Raw genomic sequence first — 13,883 nt, 5'->3', positions numbered from 1 at the left:
AAGGATGTGGTGGCACTGGAACGGGTGCAGAGGAGGTTTACCAGGATGTTGCCTGGTATGGTAGGAAGATCGTATGAGGAAAGGCTGAGGCACTTGGGGCTGTTTTCATTGGAGAAAAGAAGGTTTAGGGGTGACTTGATAGAGGTGTACAAGATGATTAGGGGTTTAGATAGGGTTGAGCATGAGAACCTTTTTCCACGTATGGAGTCAGCTATTACGAGGGGGCATAGCTTTAAATTAAGGGATGGTTGGTATAGGACAGATGTTAGGGGTAGGTTCTTTACTCAGCGAGTCGTGAGTTCATGGAATGCCCTGCCAGTAGCAGTGGTGGACTTTCCCTCTTTATGGGCATTTAAGCGATCATTGGATAGGCATATGGAGGATAGTGGGCTAGTGTAGGTTAGGTGGGCTTGGATCGGCGCTACATCGAGGGCCAAAGGGAGTGTACTGCGCTGTATTCTTCTATGTTCTATGTTCACTAAGCCAGGCCATTCGATGCCAATGTCGCAACATTTCACCTACTTCTCTAATCAATCTCTTCAGTGATGTCATTCCACATTTCTGGAGCAGATACACCTTGAACACGGGCCTCCCAATCCAGAATAAGGGACATTACCACTGCACCTCAAGAAGGCCCACTGTTGTACTTTGGTGCTTAGCTTCACATGACCCTTCTCACACCTTTGACCCTGTCAGCATCACATCCTCCAACTTTCTGCCCCATCTTTATCTGGCTCCTTTCTTTACTGTCGATTCCATACTGAATGGAAACAGGCCCTTCGGGCTAGCAAGTTCACAACGACCCTCCGAACAGTAACCCACCCAGACCCATTCCCCTACCCTATATTTATCCCTGACCTAACCACTATGGGACAATTTAACATGGCCAATTCACCTAACTGGCACATCTTTGGACTGTGGGAGGAAACAGGAGCACCCAGAGGAAACCCACGCAGACACGGGGAGAACGTGCAAACTCCACACAGACAGTTGCCCGAGGCTGGTATCAAACCCAGGTCCCTGGCGCTGTGAGGCAGCAGTGCTAACCACTTAGCCACCGTGCCACCTACAGTGTCTTAGTTTTTCTTTTGTTTTTGCTTTTCTTTTTCTTTTCAATAGTCCACTTATCAAATTACCCTTCTAACAAGGTAAACAATTAGTGGGAGGAGAGGGAAGGAGGGGAGGTTCAAATTAAAATGAAGCTGGAGTGGGAGACAATGCACTCCAGCCCCCACGGGGCCCATCTGTCTCTAAATACCCCGAAAGGTGTTGCTGGAATCCCATGCTCCTTCTCCAAGGATACCCGGGTGCAAGCATAGCAACAGAGATGGAGGCAGCTCAGTGGTTAGCCCTGCTGCCTCACAGCGCCAGGGATCCGGGTTCGATTCTCGCCTCGGGCAACTGTCTGTGTAGAGTTTGCACATTCTCCTCTTGTCTGCATGGGTTTCCTCCCACAGGCCAAAGGTGTGCAAGTTAGATGAATTGGCCATGTTAAATTACCCATAGTGCTCAGGGATGTGTGGGTTAGATGCATTAGTCAGGGGAAATGCAGGATAATATGGTAGGGGAATGGGTCTGCGTCTAGTCTTCGGGGGTTGGTGTGGACGTGTTGGGCCAAAGGGCCTGTTTCCACACTGTAGGGATTCTATGATTATTTCAGATCCTATCGACTCACAGTGTACAAAGATTTCTCATCATTATATCACCATTTCTCCTTTGTTGAGAGCTGACCTTATAGAGGTTTATAAAATAATGAGGGGAATAGATAGGATTAATGGTCATTGTCTTTTCCCTAGGATGGGGGATTTCAAGACTGGGGGCACATTTTAAAGGTGAGAGGGGAGAAGTTTAGAAAAAACATGAGGAGCACATTTTTAACACAGAAGTCAGTTTGTGTGTGGAATGAAGTTCCTGAGGAAGTGGTGGATGTCGGTACAATTATAATGTTTAAAACACAGCTGGATAGGTAAATGAATAGGAGAAGTTTGGAGTGAAATGGACCAGGAATAGGCAGATGGGACTAGTTTAGTTTGGGATTATGCTCGGCATGGACTGGTTAGACCGAGCTGTATGACTCTATGGTTGTCAATCCTTCCACGTAGAGGAACAACTCTTTCTTTCCATGCTTCATTTTCACATTCCTGGCCTGGGTTCTGGAGGAGGTCATGGCAAGCTGCCTTCAGGGTCATAGGGTGGGGGAACCAGTGTTGGACTGGAGTGGACAAAGTTAAAAATCACACAACACCAGGTTATAGTCCAACGGGTTTATTTGGAAGCACTAGCCTTTTGAGAGCTGTTCCTTCATCAGGTAGCTGTCATCAGGTCACACCTACCTGATGAAGGAGCAGCGCTCCGAAAGCTAGTGCTTCCAAATAAATCTGTGGGACTGTAACCTGGTGTTGTGTGATTGTTAGCTTCAGTATCATAGAATGATCCAGCACAGTTGAAGACCTTTTGGCTCATTCAGTCTGTGCCGGATCTGTGAAAGGACTATCCAATCATTCCCACTCTCCTGCCTTTCTCCAATCCTGCTTTAGATCTGATTGATTGATCGAATATTTTTCCAGTATCCTTTCAGCCAAGAATTCCAGATCACTGCAGGGCTGGGCACACTGGGTAGTGAGGGCTTAATCTCTACTATGCAGATATGAAATGAGACATAAAATGGGGTAGCTAACTCTAGATGATAATGTAAAATGGTTTGTCGCGAAATTACTCAGTCAAATCTTCTGGATTGCTGATAGTTGCCGACAAAGCCAGAAAAGGACAACGGATCAAGGCCAAAAGATGTTCCCAGACTTCAGCACCAATCTCTCCACCCAAACAGTGAACCTGTAACACAAAAGTTTTCACATTTTCACATCACACAGTCAATGGTGAGGAAGCAACAAGAAAGATTCACGGATAATCTTGCGTAAGACTGTTAAGAAATACACAACTAAGGTTTTTCTTCTATTTATCCATTTGTAATATATAATTAATGACTTGGACGAAAATGTCTGACTAGTAAGACGACACTAAAATTGGTAGAGTTAAGGTGAGTGAAGAAGGTTGTCAAAGGATGTCAGTTGGAGAAATGGCAGATGGAGTTTAATCCAGGAAAGTGTGAGGTGATGCATTTTGGGAGGTTAAATGCAAGAAGGAAGTGTACAGTAAATGACAATATTCTCTGGGGCATTCATATACAGAGGATCATTGGGTGTAAGCCTATAACTCCTTGAAAGTGGCAACACAAGTGGATGAGGTGGTTAAAAAAGAAGTGTACAGCATGTTTGCCCTTATCGGTCAAGGTATTGAGTACAAATGTTGGCAAGTCATGTAGCAGCTGTACAAAATTATAGTCAGACCACACTTGGAGTACTGTGCGTGGTCCTGATCGCTGTGGCGACGTAAAGGCTTTGGAGGTGGTGTCGGAGAAGGTGTAAAAGAGCTTTACCAGGATGTTGCCTGGATTGGAGCATATTAGCTACAAGGAGAGGTTGGACAAACCTGGGTTGTTTTCAGTAGAGCTACAGCGACTGAGGGGGTGACCTGATAGAAGCACATAAAATTATGAGAGACATGGATGGGGTAGATAATCAAATACTTGGGGGCATAGGTTTAAGATGAGAGGGGAAAAGTGTAAGTTAAAAAAAGCAAAGAAAGTTTTCTACACAGAGGGTGGTAGGTGCCTGGAACACATTGGGAGAAAGTGAGGACTGCAGATGCTGGAGACCTGAGTTGAAAAATGTGGTGCTGGAAAAACACAGCTGGCCAGGCAGCATCCGAGGAGCAGGAGAATTGACGTTTCGGGCATAAGCCCTTCTTCAGAAATGCACATTGCCAGGGGAGGTAGTAGAAGCAGATAAAATAGCAACATGTAAGAGACATTTAGACAAACACATATACAGATAGAGAATAGAGGAATACAGACCATGAGCAGGCAGATGGGGTTAGTTTAGATACATGGCTGGCACAGATATAGTGGACCGAACAGCCTATCCCTGTGCTGTCCTGTTCGATGTTTTATGTTATATATTAAGGCATCCCCAGCAAAACCAGCATTTATTACCCATGCCTGGTTGCCCTTGAGGGGGTGATGGTGAGCTGCCTGATTGGTCTGTTGCAGTCCATGTCATATAGGTTAAGCCACATTAAATTTGAGGAAGGAACTCCCAGTGATATGTGAACATGTTTATGGGGAGGTAATGGCCTAATGGCATTATTGCTGGACTACTAATCCAGAGATCCTGGTAATATTCCTGGGATTCGGGTTTGAATCCTGCCATAGAAGATGGTAGAATTTGAATTCAGTTAAAGTCTGGAATTAAGAAGCTAATGATAACCAGGAAACGATTGCTAGGGGATAAACCCATCTGGTTTGCTAAGGTCCTTTAGGGAAGGAAACTGCCGTCCTTACCCAGTCTGGCTTAGATGTGAATCCATACCCACAACAATGTAGTTGGTTCTTAACTGCTCTCTGCGTAATAAATGCTGGCCCAACCAGTGATGTCCACATCCCATGAATGAATTTTTAAAAATCTATTGGATGTTGATAGGTATGTGTAAATAACCTTTTTGATCAGAAACTATTATGTAGAAATAAGTAATTAGCACCTTATTATTGGCAGAAATAATACAATTTTTTTTTAAAATATAAAGTTAAAGCTGTACGGCACCTTTTGATGGGTACATCTCCCAGGCATGAATGAATACATGTTTAAACTGGTCTAAAGAGGAACTAAAGGTTAAAGGTCACTCTTTCAGAAGGATTATGAGAAAGAGCAGCAGTTAGTTCTTTTTACAGAGATTTGTGACAGTGTGAAGGTAGCTTCCAGAATTGATGACTGAGGCAGAAACTGTAGCAAGAGAGTCAGGATTAGTTGGGAGAGATGGGTGGAGCACTGAAGGTTGACCATGTGCAGGAATGGGGTTGGTAAATGGGGATTGGACCACCTGTAATCACCAACAAAACTGAGCTGTCTCTATAACATCTAGCAGGGCTTCAACTAAATGACTAGCAAGAGCAGGAATCCTGCCACATTTGACCCTCCCTCCCCTCGGGACATCAGTTGCTGCAATAACATCTCAGCTGAACAGAGCAAACTGAGCAGAGATCAGGAATCTCAAACAAAACTACTGTTACACACAACCAGAGCCTGACTGTTAGGAAAACTAGGAGTTACCTTCAATGGAGAAGACCAAACGAGCTGGATCTATTTTCTCCAGTCAGGACCAGGATAAGGGTGACCCGATGTAGATTTTGAAAACTATGAAAGGGTTTTGATGCGGAGGTGCCGGTGTTGGACTGGGGTGGACAAAGTTAAACATCACACAACACCAGGTTATAGTCCAACAGGTTTAATTGGAAGCACTAGCTTTCGGAGCGCTGCTCCTTCATCGGGTGGTTGTGGAGTTGTAGGTGACAGCGGAATATGGAAAGATAGTAGGCTACTGCAAAAAATACGGAGGTATGGCATTGAGGGTGAGTTGGAGGTTTGGATTAGGAATTGGCTGGCTGGAAGAAGACAGAGGGTAGTAGTTGATGGTAAAGGTTCATCTTGGAGTGCAGTTACTAGCGGTGTTCCGCAAGGATCTGTTTTGGGACCATTGCTGTTTGTCATTTTTATAAATGACCTGGAAGAGGGGTTAGAAGGTTAGGTGAGCAAGTTTGCGGATGATACGAAAGTCAGAGGAGTGGTAGACAGTGAGGAAGGATGTGGCAGGTTACAGCAGGATATAGAGAAGCTGCAGAGCTGGGCAGAAAGGTGGCAAATGGAATTCAATGTAGCTAAGTGTGAGGTGATTCACTTTGGGAAGAATAACAAAAAGATGGGGTACTGGGCTAATGGTCGGATACTTGGTAGTGTGGATGAGCAGAGGGATCTTGGTGTCCATGTACACAGATCTCTGAAAGTTGCCACCCAGGTAAATAGTGCGGTGAGGAAGGCATATGGCGTACTGGCTTTTATTGGTAGAGGAATTGAGTTCCGGACTCCTGAGGTCATGATGCAGTTGTATAAGACTCTGGTACGACCGCATCTGGAATATTGTGTGCAGTTTTGGACGCCATACTATAGGAAGGATGTGGAGGCACTGGAACGGGTGCAGAGGAGGTTTACCAGGATGTTGCCTGGTATGGAAGAAAGATCGTATGAGGAAGTGAGTTCATGGAATGCCCTGTCAGTAGCAGTGGTGGACTCTCCCTCTTTATGGGCATTTAAGCGGGCATTGGATAGGCATATGGAGGATAGTGGGCTAGTGTAGGTTAGGTGGGCTTGGATCGGCGCAACATCGAGGGCCGAAGGGCCTGTACTGCGTTGTATTCTTCTATGTTCTATTCTATGTTCTATAAATATAAGATAATGACTAACAAACCCTGTAGAGAATTCGGGAGACGCATCTTCACCCAAAGAGTGGTTAGAATATGATGCAGGAGCAGAAGTAGGCCATTCAGCCCATCCAGTCATCTCCATTGTTCAATGTAGACCTTGTCAACGCAGGGAGTAGTTGGATGAATTAACAGATGCAGTTTAGGGGAAGCTAAGCACAGAAAGGGGAAAGGATACATGGATGAAGTTAGAAGATGAATAGTGGGGTGGGAGAGGGGGAGAAGGGGGAGGAGGGTGAGCCTGATGCTATCCTTTAATACCAGCATGGACCGTTTAGACCAAAAGGCTTGTTACTGTGCTGTGAATTCTTTGCAAACCTGATTCAGTGGATCCACACAGCTGTTCTTATTCTGGAAACTCACTGGTAAATGTAGGCCAGAACCTACTCAAACCACAGGGTAGGAGGTGGCATTTTACCGGCAACAACAAATTAAGAGGCTGCCACTAGGACCTGTGTCCATCTGAGGAGGGTACCAGCACCACTGAACACTGCCAGCTCCGTCAGAGGCTGTTGCTACATAGGAAGCCATAACAGAGCCTTCAGGACAGGCAGTCTCTCAGAGCCGGTACAATTTATTACCGACTGTTCCGGGATCAAGAAGGTAGATTTCCTCCTCCACCCCCAATACCCCTTCCACCCCACCTGGATGTTGTCGGGGATGCTGGGGGTGTGCAGGAAAGGGGGCGCCATCCCAGGAAACCAACTGGGCGGCCATGATGGTTGTAAGACATAGGCAGGCAGAGGTAGGATATTCAGCCCATCAAGTCTGTTCTGCCTTTCGATGACACCATGGCTCATCTGATCGTTCTCAACTCGACTTTCCTGCCTTTATCCCCAAAGCCCTTGATTCCTTTCTCGAGTCAAAATCTGCCTGTCTCAGCCTTCAATATACTTAATGACCCAGCCTCAACAACCCTCTGCCGTAAAGAATCCCATGATTCACAATCTCGGAGGGAAGAAATTCCTCCTCATTTCGTTTTTTTTAAAATTCATGTCCCCCCCACTTATTCTGAGATGACGCCCTCTGGTCTTTGACTCTCCCACAGAGAGAGAGACAAACTTTCCACATCTCCCATGTGAAGTCTCCTAAGAATCTTGTGTGACTCAACAAAGTCCCCTTTCATTCTTCTATATTCCAACACGTTGAGGCCCAATCTCCTCATCCTTTCCCCATAAGACAGTCCCTCCATCCCTGGGGTCAGTCCCGTGACCCTGCTTTGGACTGCCTCAATGCCAGCACATCTCCCCTTAGATAAGGGGCCCAAAACTGTCCACAGGACTCCATCTGGGGTCCGATGTGTGCCTTGTACAACTTTAACATACTCCAAAAGACCAACATTCCACTTGTCTTTCCTTACCTCATCAAAGATGACATATTGAATCCTTTTAACCCAGTCCTGTAGATGAGGAGATAACAGGAGAATTTCTAGACACTGCGGGACTGTTACGAGGATCTGTAAGTAAAGGATATGTCAACACAGAGTTCATCATCGTTTACCACAAATCTTTCATTCTCCACAAAAAACAGGCTTGTGATCCAAAATAAGGAGTGAATACTCGTGGGATATTTGCAGAAAAGTTGCCCAGGTAAATAATTTGGATACACATAGGTTCAAACCCCAATATGGTTACCAGTAGAATTTGAATTCAATTGATACAATCCAGAATTGAAGCTCAACTCAGTAATCGTGATAGGCAAAGCATCGTTTAGACCAGAGTGGTGCTGGAAAAGCACAGCAGGTCAGGCAACATCCAAGGAGCAGGAAAATCGATATTTCGGGCAAAAGCCCTTCATCAGGAATTTTCGGGCTTTTGCCCGAAACGTCGATTTTACTGCTGCTCGGATGCTGCCTGAATTGCTGTGCTTTTCCAGCACCACTCTGGTCTAAACTCTGGTTTCCAGCATCTGCAGTCATTGTTTTTACCCAGGCAAAGCATCACCAACCACTTACAAATGCCTTTTGAGGAAGGAAATGTTTAGCTAGTCTGATGGTGAAAGCCACTGAAGGCCAGGGGACAATAGGGCCACTCTCTCTTTCGAGAGAGAGAGAGAGAGAGAGAGATGACTCTCAGGCAAGGATCAAGGTTGAGAAGGTAAAGCCTTCATAGTGACCTTAACCAATGGAGAAATTGAACTGTGAATCACCTGTCAGCTTAATGACAGGCTGCCCTACACGTGACTCCAGATAGCCAGCGATGTGGTTGACTCTCAGCTGAACACTGAGCTTCTTTCCACTGGCAGGTGATGCTGGAACTAGAGGACATCGTCTCAAAATAAGGGGGAGCAGATTCAGGACTGAGCTGAGGAGGAACTTCTTCACCCAAAAGGTTGTGAACCCGTGGAATTCCCTGGGCAAAAGTGAGGACTGCAGATGCTGGAAACCAGAGTCTCGATTAGAGTGGTGCTGGAAAAGCACAGCAGGTCAGGCAGCATCCGAAGAGCAGGAAAATCAGCTGTTGAGGTTACCTCGTTGAATGTTTTTAAAGCTAAGATAGATCATTTTTTGAACAGTGAAGGAACTAAGGGTTATGACAAGAGCGAGGGTAAGTGTACCTGAGGTCACGAGAAGGTCAGCCATGATCCTATGGAATGGTGGAGCAGGCTTGAGGGACCAGTTACTACTGCTCCTGTTGCTAATATTCTAAAGCTCTGGAATGGCCAAGCAATCTACTCAGGTCAGAAAGGACCACACCTTGTTTTCCAACAGCCTCTTGCCCACCAAGCTTCACTCAACTCCTAGTCCCTGCAGACCTCCATTTCCCAATTCGGTCCTATGTTCTCAAGGCCCTCAGCATCTTCATGCTCTCAAGTTGTGCTGTCTCCTTTTTCAGGAGAAAGTGAGGACTGCAGATGCTGGAGATCAGAGTCAAAAGGTGGGGCGCTGGGAAAGCACAGCAGGTCAGGCAGCATCCGAGGAGCAGGAGGGTCCACGTTTTGAACGCAAGCCTCCTGATGAACAGCTTATGTCTGAAACATCAACTCTTCTGCTCCTCGGATGCTGCCTGACCGGCTGTGCTTTTCCAGCACTGCACTTTTTGACTCTTCTCTCTTCTTTCAGCCCGCCAAATAAACATCTCAGTTCGTGCAATCCTGGGGATCCCCTGCTTCCTTCAGCCAGCTGGGGCTGCAGATGCCCAGATCACAAACTTCGGAATTCTTCTCCAAAAATAAATTTCAAAGGGCACTTGAGAACGAGGAACTCACGGGGTTACTGATTTTAAAAATGGGGATTGGGGGTGGGGGAGCAATGGTGGATGGGCAGATTGACGTCCTTCTGTGCAATGCATTTCCAGGGTTCTAACTCACTCCTTACAATCGCTGTGATTGATCACCCCATTCTCATGGAACAGCAGGCGATGGAGAGACAGGACTGCTGGAATGGTCTTTCACTGGGAAAGAAAAAATGCTTCTGGTGGAAAGGGAGAGTAGGTAGACAAACAAATTCCTCAGCACAATGCAACCTATATAATGGAAATACTGCTTTGTCATCCTTAAATCCCCTTCTGGTTTGTAATTACCTGGAGCTAGTGGAACATGGAAGCACTGTTTTGTGACCTTTTTACTTTTGTTATATTCAAATCTTCCATTAGATTAATGTCAAAAATTTGTCTGATCATACTGTTGTGAAGCATCATGGGAAGTTTGACTCTGGTAATGGTGTTATATGAAGGCAAGCTAATGTTATTATAGCTAAGGATTTATTACTATCATTGTACTTGTCTGTATTTTTATATCTATTAATCATCATCAGTAATTTGTGCTTTGTTTACACCACAGTGAAATTAGAAATAAAAGGCATGGCTGTTGTTGCCCAGAGGGTCAGCAACTCAGAGATCCTATGCTCATAATTTAAGATTACTAGGGCAAAATAACAACCTGATTGCTTCACAAGCCAGAGGTAGTTAATCCCTCTCCAGTCCAGATGTGCTCATGACTCCAGACCCACATGATAGGGGTTGAGCCCATGGCATCGCCATGGTACCGGTAGGATTGGGATGCACATACATGAGCAACTGTTGGCACTTCTCGGTCTGCTCCACCAATCCGTGAGATCAGTCAGCGAATAGTTTGGGTCTGGAATGCACTGCTGGGAAATATGGTGGAGGCAGGGTCAGTAAAGCAGGCATTGGGTGGTTATTGGATGTGTGACCGTATGGGGGGGGGGGGAGAAAGAGTAGGAGATTGGCAGGAGATAGCAGAGCAGGCAGAGTGGGCTGAATGGCTCCATCTCCAGTGTAACAATTCTGACCTGATCTTGGTCTTGACTCCTGCCAACTCTGATACCTTTGACCCCTTCCTTAGTCCCGATACATGTGGGTATGCAAAGCACAATTATATTCAAAGCGTAATTGGATTCGGAAGATTCTTCTACCTTTGGGAAGTTAGAACCATCCAACCGACTGTTGTGTTCTGTGTTAGAATCACAAACGCACCTGGCAATCATGAATATGATCACGATAATCTCTTGTGAAGTATCCACACACTACCATTCCACTGGGTAATGATTTGGTAAATCTTCCATAGACAGTTGCCACCACTTGATTGACAAGGGCCTAACAAAAGGAGGCAGATGATAGAGTCATAGAGCTGCACAGACCCTTCGGTCCAACCCGTCCATGCCGACCAGTATCCCAACCCAATATAGTCCCATCCGCCAGCACCTGGCCCATATCCCTCCAAACCCTTCCTATTCATATACCCATCCAAATGCCTCTTAAATGTTGCAATTGTACCAGCCTCCACCACTTCCTTTGGCAGCTCATTCCACACACGTACCACCCTCTGTGTGAAACCTTTGCCTCTTAAGTCTCTTTTATACCTTTCCCCTCTCACCCTAAACCTATGCCCTCTAGTTATGGACTCCTCTACCCCAGGGAGACCTTGTCTATGTACCCTATCTATGCCCCTCATGATTTTATAAACCTCTATAGGGTCTCCCCTCAGCCTCCGACGCTTCAGGGAAAACAGCCCCAGCCTGTTCAGCCTCTTCCTATAGCTCAAACCCTCCAACCCTGGCAACATCCTTGTAAATCTTTTCTGAACACTTTAGGTATCATAACATCCTTCCAATAGGAGGGAGACCAGAGCTGCACGCAATATTCCCAAAGTGGCCCAACCGATGTCATGGCCCAGCAGCCGTAACATGACCTCCCAACCCGTAAACTCAACTCTGACCAGTAAAGGAAAGCATACCGAAGGCCTTCTTCACTAATCTGAGACTCTACTTTCAATGAAAGTTTAATTGTGTTTAGATTAGATTACTTACAGTGTGGAAACAGGCCCTTCGGCCTAACAAGTCCACACCGACTCTCTGAAGCGCAACCCACCCAGACCCATTCCCCTACATTTACCCCTTCACCTAACCCTATGGGCAATTTAGCGTGGCCAATTCACCTAACCTGCACTTTTTTTTTGAACTGTGGGAGGAAACTGGAGCATCCGGAGGAAACCCACGCAGACACGGAGAGAATGTGCAAACTCCATACAGACAGTTGCCTGAGGCGGGAATTGAACCCGGGTCCCTGGCGCTGTGAGGCAGCAGTGCTAACCACTGTGCCAACCACGCCGCCATAAGGCAAGCGTTTCTGCTGGGACTGCTATTGAGGAGTATATGAAAGGAGCACCCAGAGGAAGTCAACGTTAATTTACCAGAGAGCAGCATTCCACTAAGTCATTTCCTCTGAGTGAGCCCCCAAGGTAAATTACGAAAACAAAACGTCAATACTGCGAGCAACACTGATTTGCCAACCAACATGCGTTGATCCCCGAGATTCACATACATTTGGCACAATATAGAGGGAACATTGCCAGGGAGTCAGCATCAGAGAAATGTGAGGGAGCAGCTCAGAACAGTAAGCTGTGTAGAGTGGCCATACCTTTTTGAGGCCGGCATCACTTACAGAGTTGGAGAGATTAAACCATTCAACTACATGCATCTGGTCTACTCTGAGTTCAAAGGGAGAGTAGAGAAAAAAACATTCAGGACATCACAGAAAATCTACAAAATCATTGGTTGGGAAGACAGTGTTGTCCAGGACTGTTTTAGAACTGCTGCAAATGTTAGAAGTGTACTATTTTTAAAGAAAATTTCATTGAGAAACTCAAGAAATTAGGAAAAAAAGTCAGGGTAAATGTAATAAAATCATACAAGTAATCCGAAGTAGAGTAAAGTTAACATAATGGAAGTAATTGTAAGATATGGTAGCTCAGCTCAGTCGAGTGGAATGCATGGCACATAATTAAATAGGAAGTCATGGATACTACCAGTGTCCTAGAAAAACGCTTGCTGCAGAAACATGGGATCCAGTTTTCAGAACTCGAGCAATAGCTAGAGACACCATGGTACGTCCGCCAGATTTAATGATGTGTGGACAGCATATTCAGAGAATACTAACAGCACAGCTCTTCGGAGAATTGGTGTGGATTCGACAGGCTGAATGGCCTGCTTCCACTCTGTAGGGATTCTACAATTCTCTGACTGAGTGTTAAGTATTCCTGGGTACAAGGTGATCAGCAAAGAAAGAAATATAAGGGGAAGGGTAGTTGTGTTGATTAGGGAGAGGACAAAGTTAAAAATCACATACAGGGTTATAGTCCAACTGGTTTATTTGGAAGCACTAGCTTTTGGAGCGCTGACACAACTACCTGATGAAGGAGCGTTGCTCCGAAAGCTAGTGCTTCCAAATAAACCAGTTGGACTATAACCCGGTGTTGTTTGATTTATAACTTTGTCCACCCCAGTTCAACACCAGCTCCTCCAGATCTTGATTGAGGAGAGCATAGCAGGCTGGAGAAAGAGGAAGTCCAAGAAGATTCAAGGACAGAATGGATTTGTCTCGAGCTAAGAAATGAAAAGCGTACAATTACATTGTAGTCCGATGAGCACCCACTGGAGGAAGGATGTAGAGAAACAAATCTGCAGGGAAATTACTCCATTTCCTAGATTACAGCAATGACTGCACTTGGAAAGTACTTGCTGTAAAACACTTTGACTCATAAAAGCTCTTTCGCTGTCGCCCAGCTGTGTTTGGGAGGAGACTCCTTACCTTGGTAGGTGAAACGTACACCACAATGCCAGTGTCACTGCTCCTCAGTACTTTCTCCATACAGTAGTATGATGCGTAGGTTTTCCCTGATGAGGTTGGTGCTACAATCACTGCAGATTCATTGTTGTCCACAGCATCCAACAACTCCCTCTGAAATCCAACCACAGAAACATCAGGGAACACTCAAGCTTAACACGCATCTTCACCACCCCCAGTGTGTCTGTCACAAGAAGGGAGATTCTGTTATCTTTTTATTAATTTGTGAGATGAGGTCATTGCTAGCCAAGCCAGCACTTATTGCCCATCCCTAATTGCCCAGAGGCCAGTTAAGAGTCAACCACATTGCTGTGGGTCTGGAGTCACATGTAGTCCAGACCAGGTCAGGATGGCAGTTTCCTTCCCGAATGGACATTTGTGAACCAGGTGGGTTTTTCCAACAATTGACACAGGATTCATGGACATCA

General features: G+C 45.7%; 1 protein-coding gene across 1 annotated transcript in view; it reads right to left on the bottom strand.

Annotated features, from left to right (window-relative positions):
* LOC122539550 (probable ATP-dependent RNA helicase DDX60) overlaps positions 1–13,883 on the bottom strand; it is a 148,737-nt gene that overhangs the window by 61,669 nt on the left and 73,185 nt on the right. The window contains exons 17-20 of the mRNA XM_043674534.1: positions 13,420–13,569; positions 10,807–10,926; positions 7,731–7,826; positions 2,717–2,832 (exon numbers count right to left, since the gene is read on the bottom strand). Of these exons, the coding sequence (XP_043530469.1) occupies positions 2,717–2,832; positions 7,731–7,826; positions 10,807–10,926; positions 13,420–13,569 (482 nt within the window). The remainder of the gene's footprint in view (positions 1–2,716; positions 2,833–7,730; positions 7,827–10,806; positions 10,927–13,419; positions 13,570–13,883) is intronic.

Source organism: Chiloscyllium plagiosum, chromosome 2 (assembly GCF_004010195.1).
Source record: "Chiloscyllium plagiosum isolate BGI_BamShark_2017 chromosome 2, ASM401019v2, whole genome shotgun sequence".
Taxonomy (NCBI): domain Eukaryota; kingdom Metazoa; phylum Chordata; class Chondrichthyes; order Orectolobiformes; family Hemiscylliidae; genus Chiloscyllium; species Chiloscyllium plagiosum.
The sequence above is the reverse complement of the archived record's forward strand: the minus strand, read 5'-3'. Positions and strand labels throughout refer to the sequence as shown.